A 12725-nucleotide genomic window follows, 5' to 3' on the forward strand; every position below is an offset into this window, starting at 1 on the left:
CCAGAGGGGAGCTCAGAATCCCCATAAACCAAACCAAACCAAGCATCTCGCTACACACACAGGTCCTGGCAAATCTGGGACATGGGCAGGGGCAAGCCTGATGAGAAGCAATTGCTTTGAGACCCACAGAAATATCTGCATGAAGGGAAAAACCCATCTGCAAGTGGGGCTCTATCGACCTGACAGCTGCCCCCCTCTTTCAGCTCTCCCGTGCCAGGAAACGCAGACCCCGTCCTGACGAACCTCTCAATGACACAGCGTGGACTTGTCTGCAGCCTGTGTGGGCAGCACGCTGCCCAGGATACATGCGGACACTCCTTCACTGTCTTTCATGTCAGGCTGGCACTAGTGCCCTCCAAACCCCGGGGTAACAATAAGCTTTGCCAGCAGTTTTAATTGTACTTGAAGTCGCTACCTCTTTTCTATGTTGTTCTGGCAGTTGCAGACTCAGTGGCTATCAGAGATGGACAGGAACTTAGAACTCCAGCTCTCTGATCATGCACGTGAAGAATGGAGCCCAGAGAGGTTACGTGCTTTGTCCAAGGTCACACAGCTTGTTAGTAGCTTTCCTGGACGTGGGTTTCACCCCTCTAATGTGTGGTGCTTTCTCCAACGCACTGTTATCTTCCTTCCATTAAGGTCACTGTTCCTTCGTCCGTTAAACACGTTTTGAATACCTACTCAGTGCCGATGATTTGGAATACCGAGAAAATACTCTTCAGCTGAAGCCGAGAAGGTGGCACTGTGCAAACACAAGGAGACTGAGAAGCATCGGAGGAGGGGCACCTCCCCAGCCCCTGACCATGAGGGTTCTCACCGCACTTGTCTGCCGTATTATAAACCAGTGTACACCGAGGGACCCACTGCATGGCCAGAAGCTGCCAACATCAGATGCCCAGACATTGGGTGGCAACTTTTAACTCACCATGGGAGGAGGGGTTGACAAGTTTCCCATCTGTTTGGGGAGCCTACAAAGATCTCACAAGGGGAAGGTGTGCTAGAATGATCTCTGTCTCACACACACGCGCACGTGCACGCACACACATTTATTATTGGGGAGAGGAGAGGGTGTGCTTACTTTAAAAAGTCCAATCAAGGCCAACTCTGTCCCTTGTGGGTAATAGAACCCGCTACAGCCAGAGCAGCAGCTCTGAGGCAAACGGGCTCAGGCTGGGTGGGAAGGAGCCAAAGCTTCTTAGCGGAGTGATGGCAGGGCTGGCTAATCCAAGGCGACCAAGGCCAAAGCCACATTAGTAGAGAAATATGCTTCCCCCAAATGAGATTAGACTGTGCTGTGTGAGAAAAAATAATGCTCACCCTGGCAAGGTGTGCCTGCGTCTCAGATGACCCAGAAAGAAAACTGGCTGTCGCTCTCTCTGAGAGGGACGATGACACGGGATGAACTCCTGCAGCCCCACTCTCTCTGAGGCCTAGAGTCCATCGCCACCCCTACCCCACATCCGGGAGCTGGAGAGGACAGGCAGAGGAGAGAGCCTGGCTTGATACTGACAGCAGGCAGGTCCTCCAGGACAGCGGTGAGGCCCCAGATTTAAAGAAGGGACTGCGTGAGGACAGTGACCCAGCCATGACAGAGACAGACTCGGAGACGACGGCAGGGAGATGGTTAACCCTGCACAGCTGGAAGCTGGTGGGGTACTGGAGTGGGCACGGGGCGGACCTGAACCACCACCTAACTATCACCACAGATGGCTCACCTGGGTTTACTGCAGAGACTGTGACACCTGAGAGCCAGCAACAGCAGAGATGTCCCCCAACCCCGGCCCAACTACGGGCATGGGAAATGAATGAACTTCCTTGCCACCTCCCTGAGACACTGACATGTGCCCTTGGACCAGAATAAAAGAGGACACTGCCACACCCGAGTCCCACTCCCGGTGATAACAACTGGTGTGTGGGCGACCAGTAGAGTCAGAGGAGACACTCAACCTTCCGGAGCAGAGGGGCAGATGAGGAGGAGGGAGGGACACAGCACTGTCTAGTAGACGACCGCAAGTGGCCGGCTTGCTGTCCGTCCAAAGTTGCACTGAAGACCTGAGTTTGACTGTCTCTGGGCAGCTGGCTGTTGACGGCCCTTCTGGCTCAGATACTTGATCTCCCTAGTGTGCTAAACTCTTTAGTGCATGGAAGCACATGCAACCCTTCAGGTAACTCTCAAAAGAACCCACTTCCCACGTAGAACAAGTGTTTATCGGTTTCGTTAATGTTAAACAGAGTGCAGGTATCAGGAGCGTGCCCAAAGTCTAACAGGAGGCTCCTTCTGGACCTTTCTTTGCCTACAATTCTGGGAGGATTAAGTACAAGAGAGATGAGTGCACTTTGAGCACAGCTCTGAAGTTTATCACCTTTGTTGTCCTTCAAAAGCCTCGAGCGGGGCCGACCCACAAGCACATCGCCCGCTGCGACAGAGACTGCTGAGACACACGGACAGCGAAGCGAAGTGCAGATGTTAGAAGCCTGGTGTTGAATCCCAGCTTCCTCAGTTTCAACTTCAGCATCTGCGAAGAGGAGCTAATAATAGAACCTCTAAGACAGGGCTCGTGTGGGGCTCCACGAAGAGAGTGATCTCTAGTTCTTGGCACACATAGGTCCACACACTTGCCGTGGCCCCTAATCCAAGCATCTCACTTGAGAGACAAACAAAATTGAGACTCAGAGATTCCCTCGCTTCCCAGTTGGAATAAATAGAAACCTGCAGGGCCGAGAATCTCGATCTCCTGAATTCCAGTTCCACACTCTGTTCCGCCGTCAGCTGATGACAAAGACGAATACTAGTTATTGACGGTGATGCTACTGCACCGATGAGCCCTTTCTGAGTACCAGGCCCCACTGCACCTCAGGTAGGCATTAGCCCGTTTATGTCTCACAATAAACCAATGAGGTAAGCATCCTACATTGTTCCATTTGACAGGTGAGGAATTAGATGCTCCTCGGGGTGAAGTGTCCTGGTTAAGGCAAGAAAATCAGGACCTGGTCCAAGCCTGTGTTCTGAACAACTGTGCCGTGCTGTGCCTACTTCAGAAATGGGATGTCTCTCCTCAAATAATTTCACCCTCCTTAGCTCAAGCCATAATTAGGGCCTCATTTGCCTTTGGGTAATTGGCTTCCCTCTTTGCTCTGGTGTCTGGCTCCACTTGGGCAGTTGCTCCAGCCTGGAGGATGTCGCACTCAGCAAAGCCACCTTGGCTGCCCAGGGCTAATGAGGGTTCTTAGTGTGGTTGCATTTAAGTGCCTGGTATTGCAGAGAATGTCCATGCACAGACACACTCCACCATCAAGGATGACGGCTCCGTTGTAAAAACACGTTCTTCCCGTATTGGATCATGCCCCTCCAACTCCGGAGGAGAGGACAACACGGTCTGCATTGGGAGAAACAAAATACCTGTGTGTGTGTGTGTGTGTGTGTGTGTGTGTGAGAGAGAGAGAGAGAGAGAGAGAGAGAGAGAGAGAGGAGCTGAGAAAGCTGGATGAGAGTCACACCCAACACTAAAGAAATCATGAGCAAAGAGGACAACAGTTTGTCTACTAAGCTATGGATTCCAGGAAGTTTTTCTACCATAAAATTAAATGAGCCCAAATTCTCCTAAGTGGGAAAATCGTGAAATCGGTTATAGCCTATCTATAAAACAGAGTCCCATGAAGTCCTTAAAAACAGCATGGGAAAATGTTCCCAATAATTCTCAGTGAACAATGCAGATCACAAACCTGGTTAAACATTATGACAATTATATAAAAGAATAAGATACAAAAGAGAGGAAGAATAAGCAATTGTTGCTTCTAAATCATGAGACCATGAATGCTTTTGTCTATTTCCAAATATTCTAGCTCACAACTCATAGCATTTTGATAACACTAATTTCTATAAACAATAAATGTCATGTTTTCCCACACTGGGCTAGTGATGTGGGTCGACTCCCCCATTAGCGAGGGAGCATGTCAGGCAAAGAAGAACCCCAAGTCCTCTTGAGGCTCAAAGAGCACTGGTCTGCAGCCAGACATGCTCCAGCTCAGACCTGCCAAGGTCACCTACAGACTCCGCCAGAGAAGGCCTTTATCAAACTCACTGTTCTTTAATGTTCGCTGACATCCTGCCTTCTCCATAAACCTGTTCCCAAAGTTTCAAAAGCACTGTTCTCACTGAATTCTGGTAACAGCCCTTCTTAAAGGGTTATTTATAAATAAACCTTTATATTTATAATAAATTTACGAAAACCCTATAAATTTATTAAACCTTGTAAGTTACAAATTTACACCAGAGGCTATTGCCCTGGGTTCATATGTGGGTTTATTCGGCTTGCAATTTTTGTTTTAAAGTATGTTTTTATTGATTTTTAGAGAGAGAGGAAGGGAGATGGAGAGAGAGAGAGAAATATTGATGATGAGAGATAAATATCAATCAGCTGCCTTCTGCTCACCCCCACTGGGGATCGAGTCCACAACCTGGACATATTGACCAGGAATTGAACTGGTGACCTCTTGGTACATGGGTTAATGCTCAACCACTGAGCCACACTGGCTGGACTATATTGTTTTAAAACAAATCGGATTTCACATAAAAATCTCTCTGAGGCACTTCTTGTCTAAACAACGGCACAGCAACAAGCACAGGCTGACGCGCAGCCACCCTGTACACGCAGCACACTCCGCCCCAGTCCTCACCGCTCCCTCTCACTCCCCACCCTCAGCAGGTGCGCGGCCGTCCTTTCCACCCGTGTACTTGTCTCTGTCAAAGAGGGGACACGGCAGACTGACCCAAGGGCACTGTTTTAGGAAAGAACGAAAGGAGTCACACTTCTTTGTGAAGTGAAGAAAGTTCTCATGTGTTTAAAGGGCAAGTGGAAAATCTGTTGTAGAAAAATTAACTGAAGGTGACGTTAGACATAGATATTTGATAAGGTCCCCCTTTGATAAGGCCATTACTTTCATGGCCTATATGGGCTCAAGTGTGAGGATTTGGGGGGTAAAATCTTTCCTCTCCCAACTGGGAGCTCCCCGAGAGGGCAGAAACCCTTCTGTTCCCACAGCGATACAGAGCGCACTCTGGAATCGGACAGACCCCAGCTGGATTCCAGGCCCCGACAGGCTACTTGGTGTCTGACTGCTGGCGAGTTTCTCAAACTGTCTGGCCTTCAGTCTCCTCACTCGTAAGATGGGGATATTAATACCTACACTTTACAGGGATGTGTCATAATGAAAGGAGATAATGTGTGAAAAGCTTAGCCCAGCACCAGGCACAAAATAAAGCTTAAATAAATGGTGGCCATGAAACTACTTATTACTATGTTTCTTTCATATTCCCCATGGCACAGTACTGCTACATTTTTATATTTTCAATAAATATTAATTGAATTGAAATGACTCTGTAGCTGGTTTTCAATTTAACTGTACATGGTCTTAAGGAAACCTCCTTCTATTCTAAAACGATGCTAGGGGAAAATATCAGCAAAATAAAACTTAAACAGATCAACCTAAAAAGCCTCAGAACATTCTAAAACCTGCTTCACTATATTTTGAACCATCCATGACTATAATTTCATAATGAAAACAAACAAAAAAAATTGGAGAAAACATAACCTTGGAAAGGTTTACATTAACTCCCTCATTACATGTGTTTCCACTTATACAAAAAATCATTCTTAAACTGAAAAATAACCCCATGGACCAGGAATTGAAAAAAAAAAAAAAAGTGTAAGGGCAGCCTAATTTTGCTGTTCTCTAGCTTTAATGATGTAAATTATTATTATTTTTAATTGCAGAAGACTTGATTTGGATTGCCATTAAAGAAGTGATCTGGGAGCCTCCTCCCCCTGCCCAATTAAACTGTACTTAACAATGTCATTAAGCTGCTATTCTAAGTATTTTTGGAGGTTCAAAAGGGATTCTTTTCTTTGATTGTAAGCCCTTTCTTTTTTACTTCAGCCAAAAAAAAAGACACTTTCATAAACCTCTCTTGGATTTGTCTTCAGCTTATTAAATCACTGTCTTCTCTGATTCTGGATCTGAAGGTTTCTTTCTGAGACCAAATTCTGTGATCAGACACATCGAAAGGGGAAGAGATGTGAAGGACGGCCCCTTCTCAGATCTCTGGAGTGCAGAAGGGGCGTTCTGGACTTGGATGAGGCTTTGTAACACTGGAGTTGGGAGGACCAAATCCCCATTTGAAGATCATTGATGCCTCCAAGTGCTCTGACAAGAAAAATATAGGTCCTCAAAACTCAACAGCTCTTTATTTAAGAAATAAATTGGCTCCAGCATGTAACCTTTTCCAGGACTCTGAGCTTGGCTCTGTGACTGTGAGGTCATCATGCAATCTTCTTTCCTCTGTTTGACTTTTCTATAAAACAGTCTCGTCCTGGTCCCCTGTTTAGGTGCACATTTAGAAGTGTTGAGGGCAGTATCTTGGAGGAGGGTATTTAGGCACTAAATGGCATTAGAAAGCTTCAGCAATATTTCTGTGAATCAGAGAACTGTTTTTGAAATCATAGATTACCATCATCAGGAGAGCTCCAGAAAAATCACAATACAGTTACTCTACAGAGGTTAAGTGGCTTGCCCAAGGTCACACAGCTGTGCAGTGAAGGAGCTCATGTACATTAGTGTTTAGCACTGCCTGGTTATTCACATGACTTGTATTCTGAATCTAGCTCTAATGCTCACTCCCTGTGAATGACAAAGAGGGTGCTCATCAAATATTCCAGGTGTGTGTCTCCCCTTCCCAGACTCCCTTGCAGCTAGGTTGGAAACATGTGATGGGTTCTGGCCAATGAACTGTGGATGGAGTCAGTGGATGTCACTCTCAGACTGAGGTGGTTAAGAGTGGTTGTGTTTCCTCCCTCCCTCTCTTCCTCGCTGTGGGAGGTCATGGGTATCAGCTCACATAGCTTCTGGAGGGACAAAGAGTATACAACCTTCATCAGACTTTATACAAGAGAGAAACAAACTTTTACGCTGTTAAACCATTGAGATTTTGGGATCAATTTGTTACCCCAGCATCCAATGGCCCAATACACTAGTACCTGAATATATTGTGCAATCTTTGGTTGAATTGGGATAAAAGTTACTTGATTCTCTAGGCACTAATTTTTCATCTATAAGACAGAGATAATAATACCTATGTAATTGAGATGTTGTAAGAATTTTACATATATGTTTGTCTCATATTGTACCTATATAGTTGACATTTAATTAATATAAGTCTCTCCCTTTAAGATATTGATGTCATTATTATTCTTGTGGTTATTATGGTAATACAGTAGATGCCTTTATAAGCAGCAACTGTGTCAGGCACTTTGCTACATCTTTTACATACACTATCCATTTTTTGTAGCTAAAGAGACCAAGTCTCAAAGAGGTTACTTGTTTAAAAGAACACAGCTACTGTGTGACGAAGCCAGGATTATAAACAAGCATAGCTTGAATCAGAAGTCCACATTCCAACAGCAACATTCCTACTTACATTTTCCGAGGTGGAACCCTGGAGGCTCAGAGATGTTACATCAGCTCATCAAGCAAAGTCATGACTGCTGGAGTTGGAGGCCTTTTCTCTCTTCCCAAACCCTTGCTATGGAGATGTGATGATTAGAAAAGAGAAACACCTTATGGTGCCGGGCTTCACCCCTGCAGCTGCCCAGCCCATTATGAACTGAGGTCCCAGCAGCTCCAGATACTGTGGGCAACAGACAAGAAGGGAAGAAGGAAACAGTATCTCGATAAAGGGAAAACTATGCTTTGTGTTCAGAGAACAGCTCAATAAAGTTTCCAAAGAAAAACCCCCTGGCTGAACATAAACACTGGAAGAGTTTCCAAATCTCTGTCAGGTCTCTGTTTCTGTCTTTGTCTCTCTGTCTCTGTCTGTCTCTCCCTATCTCTCTGTGTGTCTCTGTTCTCTGTCTCTCCCTATCTCTCCCTCCCTCCCTCTCCCTCTCTGTTTGTTTTGGAAGTTGAGAAAAGCGAGCAGTGTGGATCCTAAAGCAGTTTACACTGAACCAGATGGTGCATCTGATTAGCATCAGACTAAAAAGACACATTACTTAGAGATTAGGTTCTCACAGGGACAAATCTGTTCCAAGGGATCAGAAGGTCTGGTTTCCTTACAGACTCCCCTCAGAGCTTTCCCAGGGTCTATCTATTCCTCCTCTCTCCCATCATCACCACCAGGCAAGTCTGAGCTGGGGTTGGAGAAGACAGCAAATTAGTCTGCACAGATGTCCCAGTCTCTTCTCACTAACCCTGCAGTTGTTCAGACGGGGCCAGCCACTCCTGTGGAACCTGGACTGCTGTGACTCCTGATGCCCTCCTACCTCAGACTAACAAGCCACATTATGCCACTAAGTCTGAACCTCAGCCAGTGAGACTCATGCTGTGATTATTCCCACTTTACAGATGAGGAAATTGAAACTTACAGGGATTAAGTAATTCATTCAAGATCACAAGCCAAGTAAAAGTTGAGGTGAATTGCCTCTAGGAGAGAAAAAAAGGGGGAGAGTGTGTGCATGTGTGTATGTGTTTTAAAAGAACCCCAAGGAGCAATCAGGATAGAGGACATCTGTCAGGTGTCCCACACTCTGTAACTGCATTGAGGCTGCAGCAAGGTAAACAGCGAAGTGAGGAACCATAAGCATCTCGCCCTGACCTGCACTTCTTCCAGACAAGCATGGGCCCTCTGTAAAATACTCCAGGCAAATGAATTAAAAATTGGAGAAACCATTCAAAGCCAGAATGGGAAGCATATACAGACCAGGTCCTTTTACTCAGTAAGCCCCGCTTTTCTCAGACCCCGAGGAAAAACACGTAGGTCCCAGGAAACGAAGCTTAGCTTAGGGTCACGTGCAACGATCAAACATGAAGGGACTCCTTCAGTGCAAGAATCTAAGGTTCGGATGGAGGTTGGGAGAATAGAAGGAGCAGCAGAAATAATAATAACCACAACACTGGCTCTAACAGTGACCGCTCTGAATGGGACATCATGCTGGGATAAGCACTTTAAATGCACTATCCGTCTCCTTAGCCCACACAGCAACCTTCTAAGACAAACACTGCTGTTATTTTCCCATTTTATAGATGCGCTTACTGAGGCTCAGAGAAGTTAAGTAAGTTGCCTATAGCCCCACAGCAGATTAGAGGCTGAGTCAGGAATCCAACCCAGGCCTAGGGAGACGCAAGAACCAGTACTCTTAACCAGTAAACCTTCTCCCCTTCTCCATAGCATCCTCCTGGTGACAGGCCAACTGGATAGTCAGCCAACTTTCAGAAAGTGCATAAGAGCCTCCGGCGCTGGGCTTGATGCCCATGTCCAAGGCTGAGAGTACGAGCTGACCACTGACAAGGCTCCAGGCAATGTGCACATCTGGTGGTGAAATGAGTACAGGCTCAAAGCAAGTCCCTTCCCTGAGGCCGAGGACACTTCGCCAGGAGAACAGCAGGGAATTTGTTACAGCTCAGGCTTGGCCAAGGCAGCAAACTCACCTTACTGAAGGGTATAAGGAGAGCACGCACCCAAGAGCCATAGACACCCAGAAAGCACGCGTGCATTCGGACCGCGTTCACTAAGAAGGTGGATGAGCTGTTTCTCTCTGGGGTTATTTCTGAGAAGAGGGTTCACTTAGCAAATCAATAGCGGGAGAGGGGTCGCCTTCAGCTGTGCATAGAGCATGCTGCTCTCACACGCGAGCCCAAGCCAGAGACGGGTTGTCCATTGGCGCCTCTTTTTTTCTTTTTAATTTATAGTCTGCCTTGTCGAAACAAGGCCACCAAAAATTTGGTTGCCTCCCACAAAAAAAAAAAAAAAAATGGGAGAGAGAGAGAACATATTGGCTCCTCTTTAACATGGGTCCTCAGAGCACTCTGTTCACCCACGTCTAGTGTCTGTATGTGTCGAAGATTCAGCTTTTGCATGTCTTTTGTAACTGTGGACAACACTGGGGCTGGCCTTCTGTCTGTTAACGGCAAGCAGAGGGTTTTTACTGAATCTGAAACTCAGAGCTGAGCAGGACTGGTGAGCAGCGGCTGTCCCGCTCGCCCTGTGATCACGCTAACCCTCAGGGCCACTGCCTAGCTCAGGACAAGAGGCTCCCTTAAAGGCGTGGCTCCGACTTGCCCCAGGCTGGAAGTGGCAGCCGTGCCCCACCCAGGACGGTGCCAGCGCTCCGTCTGGCCTTGATGCTAAGTGGGGCCCCTAACAATGACGGCGGCTCTGAACAAGGAAGAAGACAAGTAGCCCCGCTCTCTGATGCCTGCGCAGCACCGTATGCAGCCAGAGTCGTCCTCGTCACGTCCCTAGGAGGGGACTCGATTCATCTCTACAGTGACACCACCTGAAATCCAAGAAGGGCCTGCCAGGGCAGGAGGGGCAGGCGTGTTTCAAAGCTCTCAGCGAGAGGGCAGTTTATTCTGATGTGGACGTCAGAACTTGACAACCATGGAGCACTCACTTAAACAAAACTAGTGATACGAGAAATGCAGCCGACTTACCAGGACTCGTTTCCAATCACCTTGCTCAAGCCCCTTTGCTCACACAAGCCCTACATGCATGGCATTGATCTGCTGTCACACATCTGCCTAAACAGTCCGGAAACCACAGACGTGGGTGTTGAATCACAGCACCCCCTTCCTCCCATCCCTCCTCCCCTCCGCAGCTCCAGGGAGGCCCGCGCGATTTCAGATGCACCACGTCAACCGTTGGGAAAGAAACGTTTAGGCGGAGTGGCTCCCGAATGTTTCTGCAATTACCTGGCAATTTACATAAACATTCAAGCTTCACTCTCTGCACATAAATTCCAGCTGGAAGACGACAGAACCTCTGCTTTCTAAGTCCTCTTATTTCTTGCCCAGTTTGTTTCTCGTTTTATCACGGGCACCAGTATGGTCAGAGAAGAATTTACAATCGGAGAGGGGTGATCCTAGGCTCCGGGAAACTGGCTCCCCTCGCGGGTCACTGTTTCCACCCTCACAGAGAGGCGTGGCGTCAGGAACGCTGAGTGTGGCTGGAGGCGAGGGGGACAGAGAACAATGGCTTCTCCGTGCTGGCTGGTGGGGTCTGGAGGAGGGGTGGCTGTCCAGCTCTCCACCTCGAAGGCAGCCAGGCCCCCGATAGTAGAGTGCTGGTCAGGACCACAGTGCCCGGGTCAGTGTGGGTGAGCAGAGGATTGACCACAACTCCTGCTCAAACCCACGGTCATTCCCTGCTCTCCAGGAAATGCGTGAAGAGAGGGAAGGAGACACAGCGCGGTGGTCTAACACGCTACTATTCGCGTGACAAATATGAAAGAGTAGGCAGCACGTGCAGTGTACCGCTGCACTTGACGACATGGGTGGGGACGGCATGGGGCCACCTAGCTGTGGACTATTTGCAGTTGCCTGTGCAGGAACGCAGAGACCTGTGGCCCATGGACCCTCAGAGGTCAAACGACGTGTTGGTAAAAGGAATGGTTGGGAATGCGTGTATCTGGAGGGGGGCCCCGGGTGTCCCCGGAAGCACACACGACAGCTGCCTCTAGGGAAGAGGTCCGAGGGGCTATGCACAGGTCGGGGACCTCTTGCATGTGGTGCCCTCCATACCCTGGCATCTTGATCCATGTAAATGCATTACCTATTCATGACAATTTACATTTTAAAACACTAAACAAGAAAACAAATTCCTCCTCAGCCAGAACCTCTGAGATGAGTTGCAGAAATCCACATTTTAATAAGCTCTCCGGTTAATTCTTACACTCTGGAAATTTTGAGAACAACCCTGTTACAGGTTCTTTCGACCCAAAGGAACTTCACCTGTGTCTCCTCAAGCTGAGGAAAGCAAGCATAAGCCATGCAGGGAAAAACTGGATAGTAGAAAAGCCAAAGCATCTGACTCCAGATTTACCACCTCATTAAAGCTTCTCAGGAGAGACAGACGCTGCAACCTAAGCTTCCCTAAAGTCAGTTTACATTCTGATGTCTTGGTTTTCAGCGGCTCCTCTGCTGTGGTCCAGCCAAGCGGGACCCCGTGAGGAGCACGTGGGGTGCGTGGCTCCACCCACCTCGCCAGGATGCTTTGCACTCACCTTGCTTTTTAAAGAGGTTGCTCTGGACGATCTCATTCATGGACTGGACTTTCTGCTTCTGGAGCTTCACGGGCGGGATGCAGGTGTAGAACTCGTACAGGAGTTGGCTGGGGAAAGAAGAACGGGAGTCAGAGAGCCAGTGAGACCAGGTCTCCCACCTCGTGGCCACTACAGCCCATCCCCAGACTTCCAGCTTCCCTGGCTCCTTGGTTCCTGGCAGAGCATTGGGTGCTGAGTAAACCTTCGATAAATACCTGCAGTTGGTCTTCATGCCGAACGCTAAAAGCACTCAAAGAGATGTGAAAATCTGAAAAGTAATACCAAGAACCCTGAGCACATGCTTTGCCCTTTGCATCCATGATGCCGTTTAAAACTCAGAGCCAACTCTATGAGATAGCTCCAATATGTATCCTAATTTTACAGGTTGGATAAGTATTTATAAGTTTGAGAAAGGTTAACTAGGTTTCCCAAGGTTACACAGTGAATGGGGTTAAAGTAACAGGGGTTCAAACCAGATTCTCATTTCATTACCATATCATTTTATTGACTGCTGTTTTATGCTTAGTAATGCTTGATGATAAGTCTTAAGATCGAACAAGGCCCTTAATTTTTTAAAAAGTATAAAATGTTGTCAGTTATAACCCATTTGGGACATGAAAGAGAAGATAG

At 47.5% G+C, this 12725-nt stretch overlaps 1 protein-coding gene across 1 annotated transcript in view; it reads right to left on the reverse strand.

The window, feature by feature from the left end:
- Positions 1–12725, reverse strand: part of DOCK2 (dedicator of cytokinesis 2) — a 364075-nt gene that overhangs the window by 251948 nt on the left and 99402 nt on the right. The window contains exon 25 of the mRNA XM_036240222.1: positions 12057–12163. Within this exon, the coding sequence (XP_036096115.1) occupies positions 12057–12163 (107 nt within the window). The remainder of the gene's footprint in view (positions 1–12056; positions 12164–12725) is intronic.

Source organism: Molossus molossus, unplaced genomic scaffold (assembly GCF_014108415.1).
Source record: "Molossus molossus isolate mMolMol1 unplaced genomic scaffold, mMolMol1.p scaffold_m16_p_4, whole genome shotgun sequence".
In the NCBI taxonomy this organism is placed as follows: Eukaryota; Metazoa; Chordata; class Mammalia; order Chiroptera; family Molossidae; genus Molossus; species Molossus molossus.